Source organism: Hordeum vulgare, chromosome 2H (assembly GCF_904849725.1).
Source record: "Hordeum vulgare subsp. vulgare chromosome 2H, MorexV3_pseudomolecules_assembly, whole genome shotgun sequence".
Classification (NCBI taxonomy): Eukaryota; Viridiplantae; Streptophyta; class Magnoliopsida; order Poales; family Poaceae; genus Hordeum; species Hordeum vulgare.
In genome coordinates, this window is record NC_058519.1 from 630,319,300 (window position 1) to 630,329,394 (window position 10,095).

Below are 10,095 nucleotides of genomic sequence, written 5' to 3' on the forward strand. Positions count from 1 at the left end.
ATTACCTTGCTAGTTTGCTTGAAGTATTATTGTTTTCATGTCAACAGCAAACTATTGTTTTGAATCTTACGGATCTGAACATTTATGTCACGTGAAAGAAGTTGCAAAGGACAACTATGCTAGGTAGCATTCCACATCAAAAATTCATTCTTATCACTTCCCTACTCGAGGACGAGCAGGAGTTAAGCTTGGGGATGCTTGATACGTCTCCGACGTATCTATAATTTTTGATGGTTTCATGCTATTATCTTGTCAAACTTTGGATGTTTTGCATGCCTTTTATATAATTTTTGGGACTAACTTATTAACTCACTGCCAAGTGCCAGTTCCTGTTTTTTCCATGTTTTTGACCCCTTTCAGAGGAGATTTTGAAACGGAGTCCAAACGGAATAAAATCCCCGAAAAGATTTTTTTCCGTAACGGAAGAAGATCAGGAGAGTTGAGAGCCAAGGCAGGGAAGCCCCAGGGCCCCCACAAGCCCCCACCCCGCGGCCAGGGGGGAGGCCGCGGCCCACAGGCTTGTGGGCCCCCTGGACGTCCTCTGCCCTAGGTTTTGCGCCTATACATCCCCAAAAATTCCACAAAAAATCAGGAGATCATCGAAAGGACTTTTCCGCCGCCGCAAGCTTGTGTCTCTGCAAGATCCCATCTGGGGCACGTTCTGGTGCCCTGCCGGAGGGGGGATTAGGATACGGTGGGCTTCTTCATCAACACCATGACCTCTCCGATGATGCGTGAGTAGTTCACCATAGACCTACGGGTCCATAGCTAGTAACTAGATGGCTTCTTCTCTCTCTTGGATCTTCAATACAAAGTTCTTCATGATCTTCATGGAGATCTATCCGATGTAATCTTCTTTTGCGGTGTGTTTGTCGAGATTCGATGAATTGTGGATTTATGATCAGATTATCTATGAATCTTATTTGAGTTTCTTCTGATCTCTCTTATGCATGATTTCATATCCTTGTAATTCTCTTCGAGTTGTGGGTTTTGTTTGGCCAACTAGATCTATGATTCTTGCAATGGTAGAAGTGCTTGGTTTTGGGTTCATACCGTGCGGTGATCTCACCCAGTGATAGAAGGGGTAGCGAGGCACGCATCGTGTTGTTTCCATCAAGGGTAAGAAGATGGGGTTTTCATCATTTGTTTGAGTTTATCCCTCTACATCATGTCATCTTGCTTAAGGCGTTACTCTGTTCGTCATGAACTGAGTACACTAGATGCATGCTGGATAGCGGTCGATGTGTGGAGTAATGGTAGTAGATGCAGAAAGTATCGGTCTACTTGTCTCGGACGTGATGCCTATATGTATGATCATTGCCTTAGATATCGTCATGACTTTGCGCGGTTCTATCAATTGCTCGACAGTAATTTGTTTACCCACCGTGATATTTGCTATTTTGAGAGAAGCCTCTAGTGAACACTATGTCCCCCGGGTCTACTCCACACCATATTTTCAGCCTTACACTTTTTACTTCGTTGCACTTTCCGCTTTCAGATCTCACTTTGCAAACAATCTTGAAGGGATTGACAACCCCTTTATAGCGTTGGGTGCAAGCTCTTTGTGTTTGTGCAGGTACTCTGGACTTGACGAGATTCTCCTACTGGATTGATACCTTGGTTCTCAAACTGAGGGAAATACTTACTGCTCCTGCGCTGCATCACCCTTTCCTCTTCAAGGGAAAAACCCAACGCAAGCTCAAGAGACGACAGAAGGATCTATGGCACCACTGCCGATGAAGGACTTTTGTTGACGTAGCAATCCCTCTGCAAGAAATTGGAGAGACCCAACTGTATCAGGTAGATGAAGAAGGAGTTTTATTCAATGCACATCCTATGGATCAAAAAAATTCAGATGCAGCAATAGAAGAGCAGCCACTGCCAATACAGAGTCAAACACAACAGAGCACAAGCAATTCACAAAAAAGGAAATTTGCACTTATGGACAATGAAGAAGACATTGATGATGACAATTTGTTAGAATATGGGGATATCCTTGCTAGGCTTGAGAAAATGAAAAAAATAGAGGGATGATCCATTACTGCATTATGAAGGGGACACAGATGTTGATGAGATGTGGGATACAGACGAGGAGGAGGAACTGTATCAACCATCTCATGAAGAAAAGGATGATGATGATCAAGAGGTGGAGGAATTGGAGGAAGAGGAGCAAGAGAGTGGGCAACATATTCAGAAGAAGAATAAGGCCAGGAGAGATAGAAAAGGGCCAACAAGTAGATCACATGGAAGTATAGAGCAGATGTTTGAGGAGGACCGGATACCATCAGATGATGAGGGCAAAAACACAGTGGACCTGGGTTTGGAAGATGATGATGGTGTTGATCCAATGGCATATGTGTTGCCCAATGGTAGGAAGAGCAGAGCAAGGAAGATGAAGCCAAGGTTATGGTATGATGAGGACAGAGCTGACCCACATGACCAATTTGTGAAGCATCTTTGCTTCACTGATGTGTACCCGTTCAGAACTGCACTCCAAACCCTTCACATATCACAGAACAGGAACTTTGAGTACCATAGAAACTGCAATGACAGGGTTATAGCACAGTGCATAGATGAGGAATGCCCTTTTTACATAGCAGCTTCTTAGATTGCAAATGAGAAGACATTTACCATTAGGAAGAAGTATTTGGTGCACACATGCCCTTCTGTGTCAGAGAGCACCAAAGTCATTGCCAAGTGGGTTGCAAAACATTGTGAGGAGGTAGTGAGGAATGACCGATGCACAACAGTAACAACAATATTTAACACTGCAAAGAGAAAGTATGGAGTGAATATATCAACTCACATGGCCTACAGGGCTAGGAAGGCAGCAAATAATGTTGTTTTAGGAGATCGGAAGGCCCAATACACCACAATTAGGGATTATTTACAGGTTTTCGTAGACACTAATCCAGGTTCTAGATGTATTGTGACAACAAAACATATTAGGGAGCATCCTAGCAAGAACCCTAGGTTTCATGGATTGTTCATCTGCGTGAATGGATGCAAAGAAGGGTTCCTCAATGGCTGTAGACCATTCATAGGTAATTGCCTTGTATTGTTGTTTCTGCCACTTATATGTTCTTTCAAGTATTAATCATCTAAGTAATATTGTACTGTCAAATGGGAGATTTGCCCTACATATGTAGAGAAACTGGAAGAAGCAAAGAAGTGGTCTAGGAACTTCCAGTCTTTGATGGTTGGACCTCATCTTTACCAAGTGACAAGTGGAGAGAAAACATATGTTGTTATTAACCTGGAGGAAAAGAGTTGTGGGTGTAGGAAGTGGGATATGACAGCAGTCCCTTGCCATCATGCTCTTTCTGCCATACACAAAGCTAAGCTCCAGCCAAAGGACTTTGTTCATGATTTTTTCAAAAAACTAATGTACAAGGCCGCTTACAGTCCCATAATCTATCCAGTACATGGCCCTAACATGTGGCCAAGGATAAACAGTAGGGACATTGAGCATCCAGTCTTCAAAGAACACAAAGGCAAATCACGGACTAAGAGAAGAAAGGACAGATATGAGAAGCCATCTCCAAAAGACACTTCAAGGATGGCCTCAATCACTTGTTCTAATTGTAGCAAAGTTGGCCATAGATACACCAACTGCCATGCTGCAGCCATGAGAAAGAACATGCATGAGGTAAGAAACAATGCAAAAATGCATAATTACTCAACAGTTCTTACCCACCTCATGCTGCTACTGCCACTTCTGTTGCACCAGCACAAGCAAGGAGGGCTTCATCTTCTACCACTGCACCAACACAAGGAAGGGGGGCTTCATCTTTTGCCACTGCACTAGCACAAGCAAGGAGTGCTCCATCTTGTACCACTACACCAACACAAGCAAGGATGGCTTCACCTCTTGCCACTGCAGCATCAACTAGATCTGCTACTTCTGCTGCAAAGGGTAAGGCACCAGCAAAAAGGGCTTCTGCTGCTACAAAGGGAGCAAGGGTAGCTTTTTGCCTCCAAGACCAAACAGTGGTTTCGACAGAGTCACGAAGCCAACCCAGAAAATCAAGGACTACTTGACTGCTTCTGGTGCATCATGGGATTGATGTCATCCAAAAAATGTTTTATGATGTTGTGGTACTGCTACTGTTGTGATGATCAAGTGATCATCAAGTTACCATATGCTAGTATTGTAATGATCAACTTGGTGTAGACTCACATATCAAGGATATTTCCAATACATATATTAGAGTAGTAGCCATTGGTTTGGCCATGTATAAACAATGATCAAGCCAACTTTAGATATCACATTAAGCAACTCTAAATACCATAACATTCAACATAACTTCAAATCCATACATACTCATAGTACTACATTAGTACGTTACAAATCCATAGTTGAGAGAATTAAAACTACTATAGTTACATCACAGCCAGAGAACACCCTGCAAAAGGTCAACAAGTGCCTAATGATATTGCCCAGTCTTCTCTTCTACAGACACTTGCTCATCCATTTATGATGGCCTTGATTCCCTCTAGCTTCATATTGCTCTGTTCCACTGAATTCTGAAGTTCATCAATGGTGATTTACAAATTCTTCCTCTCTTCAGCTAGCTTCCGCTTCATGTTCCTAATGACACCAACTTGAGCAGCTGCTAGGTTCTTAACCATGTCATACTTCTCTTGAAGCTTGCTGCTTTCAAGATCTTTCTTTTCTTTTCTGCCCTCCTTTCCCGAGCATCCAAAAGTCCATTCACATCTTAAACCAACTTTTCATAGCTGTATTGCAGCTTCTTCTTCTCTTCTGTCAAGTTATGAACAACAAACGAATTCATCAGATTGTCCTCAGTCCTGTCTATCTTACTTTGTTCATACATAGACCATAACTTGGATAATGCATTCTCAAGGGTGTTTGGCCAATTTGGATCAATCCATTCAACTAGTCCAGAATTTTTACCTTCCCCAAGAAAAAACATAATTAACATAAACAAATACAATGGAGTGCTGAAGAGAGGACAACTTAAACCAGTCCTAAAATAAGCAATCAAATGACCTTGAAGTCTGCTCTAAAGTAAACAAAAGCAATAAAAATACCTAACATGCCAGACTAAACTAAATGCATCCTCTGTCCTGCTCCACTAACCCATGCATTCTGTCTTAAATTATTAATAGCATTCTACACTAAACAAAATGATCTAACTTAACAATAAACTACAATGCTACCTCCACAGTACGGATCCAAAGAAAACAAATGACAATATACCTTCTCACCACAACAAAGAAACCTCCTGCCAGTGTGGATTCCTTCGAAAGCAACACACCTCTCTAAGGCCTTCCCATGTTCATGGCACAAAACAAGCAACTCCGTTTCAGGTCCCTCAAATTCGGATTCTTCAGGTCCTTCGAATTGGGATTCTTCAATGGTAGCAGGGATCTGTAGTGGGGAATACCGGATATTTGATCCATAGGTTGAGAACAAGCTCCTTAAAAAATCCCACAAATCACAAAACCTAACCCTAAAAATCTAAGAACTTACCTGAGTGGTCCCGTTGTCCGAAGCTGAGCTGACGTACTCCACGCATTGGTCGCTGCTATCGGACCCATCACTCTAGGACACCATGGCGAGGCGGCGGCGAGGCGGCGAGCAAGAGAGAGGAGCGAGACAGAGTGGGGAGAGTGGAAGCTATGCCTCGACCGACCGGTCTTTTGACCGGGTCCACCGAACATTGGGGGACGGCGCTGTCTCACGTCGTCTAACGGCTGTCGGGACGGCCAACAGTGCCATGCAGGCAAAAAACGCCCCCTGTCATAAAAGGGCTTAACTGACCCCAATCCGCCGATTAGTGTTTTTTCCAAAAAGATTACGCAAGGCATGGTGTTTTCTGAAAGAAAATCTATTGTAATGTTTTCTTCAAAACTCGCCTTCAAAGTGGTGGTTTTCTGCAATTTACTCTTTAAAGTGCTACCAGAACAAAAGTGCTAAGATAACAATACCCATATACAAAAACCACAAGACAAGACAAAATATAGTTCATAACATAACTGTAAAGTTACGGTTGATAATACTCCCTCTGTCCCAAAATAAATGTCTTAAGCTTAGTATAATTTTATACTAGAGCTAGTATGAAGTTGAGACAGTTATTTTAGGACGGAGTAGAAAACAGTCTGATAGCATGAGTTATATATATACCACACTAATCACGCAACAAAATATTAACTTTAAAAGTCATGGTCAACTTGCACAACATAAGTTATATTATATTATAGACGATGCCCTATATATACATTGCCTCCGCGTGTGCAGTGCTCGGAGGTTTCAAACAGCCACCGGTCTCAAGATACCCATGGTCTTGAGTCGGGCCATGCATACTGCCCTCGCCGTCGGCACCACTCGGGACGGCCCTCCACCACCGCTCGTTGCTCCTCAACAACAGCGGGCACCTCCACCCTTCCAACCGTTGCAGCAGCCTCCGCTGCTACCCCTGCCGCCGGCGCCCTTCGGCGCGCCTCCGCCGCCTCTCGCGCCCGCTAACGGTCGTCATCGTGGCGGCCGGCACGGTGGCCGTGAGCAGCCGTAGCAACCAGCGGGCTGCGCTCCTCATCCTCGGCAGCAACAGGCGCAACAGCCCCCTTCGTCCTGGGCCGGTGGCTACAACCCATGGACGGGCGTCGTGCACGCGTATACTATGCCGGTCCCTCGGGCCCCGCGTCGACTTTTTCCGTGCTGCGACACTCGGCCCATCAGACCTACGTCGTTGCGCCGCAGCCGTATGGTGGGTACCCTTCTCCACCACCGCAGCTCACCGACGCCTACAACTTCCCCTTGACGTCACCAACACAGCAGCCCGCACCGCCTCCAGCACCATGGGACCCAACGCTTTTCGCCGCGCTGCACAACACTCCCTCGCCCAACACTTATACCGGCGGTGGTGACTGGTACATGGACACCGGGGCCACTGCTCACATGTTCGCAAATCCTGATAATCTTACCTCTTTCTATCCCATCAGCACCACCACCCGTATCACTATCGGTGACCGTTCCACCCTCCCGAACATTCACTTCATTTCCTTCTAATTTCATGTCATTGTCTTTATCTAACATTCTTGTTTCACCCGACCTCATCAAAACCTTGTTTCTGTTCGTTATCTTGCTCGTGAAAATCCTATGGCTGTTGAGTTTGACAAATTTGGTTTTTGTGTGAAGGACGATCGAACGAGGATGGTACTTCACTGATGTGATAGTCCCGAAGATAATCTCTATTCGGTCCACCCGAAGTCCTCCGCCACCACCGCTCCAGTTGCTCTCTCCGCCGGCGTCGATCTCTGGTACGCTCGTCTAGGTCATCCCAACCCCTTCACTCTTCGTCATATCCTTAGTAGTTTCAGTTCTAGCTGTGATAAGATTGAGGATCATAACTTTCTTTTCTGACAACAACGAGGGTGGATGGGGGTGTATTGCAAGGGAGCATACGGGAGATGTGTTGTGCGCAGCCGCGGGAAGACTGAAGAATTTATCTGGTATACTTCATGCAGAAGCTTTGGCACTCATGCATGCAGTCCAACTGGCCGAGAACTTTGGCATGGGACGTGTCTCTTTCATGACGGATTGCCTACCCTCAAACATGCAATATGTACAAACGATCGGGACCATGCCTTCCTCGGCTCAATCTTTAGAGAGACAAAGTTCCTGTTGCACACGAGTTTCATTGAGACTAGAGTTGGGCATTGCCCCGGTTATTGTAATACTCCTGCCCATATGCTGGCGAAGCATGGTCTAAGAGTACCAAACGGTAGCCAAACAGTCTGGTTCACTGATCTACCAAATAATGTAACTGGTGCCGTTGCCGGCGATCTCGTAGCGTCCACTAGTTAAATGGAATGCATGGTGTTCCATTTCACAAAAATAAATAAAAATAAAGCAATACCCATACAAAAAGACAAAATGTACTCCCTCCGTTCCTAACTATAAGTTTTTTTTAGATATTCCACTAAGGGACTACATACGGAGCAAAATGATTGAATCTACACTCTAATCTATGTCTTTATACATCCGTATGTAGTTTTTTAGTAGAAACTCTTAAAGTACTTATATTTAGGAACGGAGGGAGTAGTTCACAACATAACTGTAAAGTCACAGTCGATAATACTCCAGAGAATAGTCTGATAGCATGAGTTATATATATACTACACGTAACACACAGCATCCTGGCCAGCCGGGATCTTCAGATAAATACATTGCCTCCGCGTGTGTAGAGCTTGGAGGTTTCAAATAAACACCGGTCTCACGATATCATCCTGGTCCACAACAAGGAGGGACCAAGCAACGGTTATCTCCAGCTCTGCATCACCAACATTAAATTCCTTCTGGCTGAAGCCAAAATATTTGGATGCCAAGGAGACATGTCCTTCTGCGGTGATATCACCGGATGACGACCAAGTCTGTACGACAACTTTCAGGCTGCCTTCACGTTCTACAGAGACCACACGCCTCGACAGATCAAGGTAGCCCTCTGAACCACTGGGCATTGCTCGTTTAAAACGATCAAGCAGCACGACTTCACCAGATGGGGCATTAGCAACATACGTAGGTTTACCATCGACGATCTTGCGTGAGTATGATGTTGTCGAACAAGAAACTTGGCATTGACGTTCAACACGCTGCCGTGTCCCCTGTTTAACAACACGGACGCTGCAGATCGTGGCCTGGATCGTCTCCACAAGCCGCTCGAAGCATAACTCTATTTTGCAGAAGCGGTTCTCGAAGCAGATGGTATGCACACCAGGTTGACGTGCGTAGAAATCATGAGTTGCGCTGATCAATGCTCTATCTCGAGACACTGTTCCACGTTCAACTTTTAGCTGAATTTCAAAGCGAACAGGGTCTCTGCACAGAATTGCACGAGAAGGCCCAATCAAGCGCAAATATGGATTCTGCAAGCATTCATCAATCATCCCGTTAAGAACTAATCAACAAGAGATGAAAAAACTCAGGGAGACATGTGCAGAAATAGACCCCAAAAAAATGAAAGCAAAGATAATATACATACGTGTTGCCTGATCTCGTTTCAAAAAAAAAAAAAATAATACGTGTTGCCTGATTCTTTGGGGCGTTATCCTACTGTGCGCGAAGAGGAGGTTGCGATTGTGATCAACACTGTCCCGGGCAGCAACCACACCATAGACAGATAATGGCAATTTGAAGCCACCTTTAATTTCTGTGAGTTTAATGGAGAGGATCTGCAAGGTCTCCGCGACGATAGCATCGTCTAAGCTGGGTTTAGGTGTCAAGTGTGTGAAGTGCATGGAGCTCAATTGCGCTGCATGCAAGCACCAAAGAGAAGCATGTGTTAGAAACCAAACATGAACTAGTGTTAGATAAGCAAAAAGGCATATATATTCCCTTACCGCTTGTAGAAGGATGGTCGATCAATCAAAGGTAAAAGGACGGGAGGAATTGAAAACTAGCTACCTAAAAAAAATTGAGAGTGCATGGTTGTCAACTCACTTGTGTCTTCAAAGAAACCGCACCCCTTGGTTATCCAGCTAGATTGCCAGGCCCTTTTGTAGCGAGCGAAATCCTCTTCCTCAGCGGTCATCTCCTCCTTCTCCATGGTTAGTTCTTTGACTGATTTGCCTACGTCCATATCGTCCATCTCGACCTCAGTCATCTGCTTCCGCATGTCCATCTCGAGCTTGGTCGTCTGCTTCTGCTTGTCCATCTTGACCTCGGTCATTAGCTTCTGCTTGTCGTTCTCAACCTCAGTCTGCTTCTGCTTGTCCACCTTCAGCTCGATAATGTGTTGATCACTACTCTGGATGTCAGAGCCGCAGGGAAGAAATCTTGGCAGCTGCTGCTGCTTCCCGGATTTACCTTCCATCCCAAAATCCATGGATGGAGCAGCAGCACAAACCCTGTATTTCCCCTGATAGATCCCGTGGATCTTAGGCTAGATGTGTTCGGATGATGTAGTAGATTAATTACCTTGTGATGAACTCGATGAGCTCCCTCCAGAGACCGTCGTGAGGTGATGACAGCGGTGGGGAAGGAGAGAGAGATGCGGTAGCGGCGGCGGTGGACTTCCCGTCGCTTCAGTGCATCCCTCTTGATTGGATTAGGGTTAGAGAGTGGGGAAC

At 45.1% G+C, this 10,095-nt stretch overlaps 1 protein-coding gene across 1 annotated transcript; it reads right to left on the reverse strand.

The window, feature by feature from the left end:
- Positions 1-8,087: 8,087 nt before the first annotated feature.
- LOC123430990 lies at positions 8,088-9,880 on the reverse strand. The gene is made up of 3 exons (XM_045114813.1): positions 9,467-9,880; positions 9,049-9,278; positions 8,088-8,892 (listed from the first exon to the last, which is right to left on the reverse strand). The coding sequence occupies exons 1-3, from the start codon at positions 9,849-9,851 to the stop codon at positions 8,227-8,229; spliced, it is 1,281 nt and encodes a 426-aa protein (XP_044970748.1). The 5' UTR covers positions 9,852-9,880; the 3' UTR covers positions 8,088-8,226.
- Between the last annotated feature and the right edge of the window lie 215 nt (positions 9,881-10,095).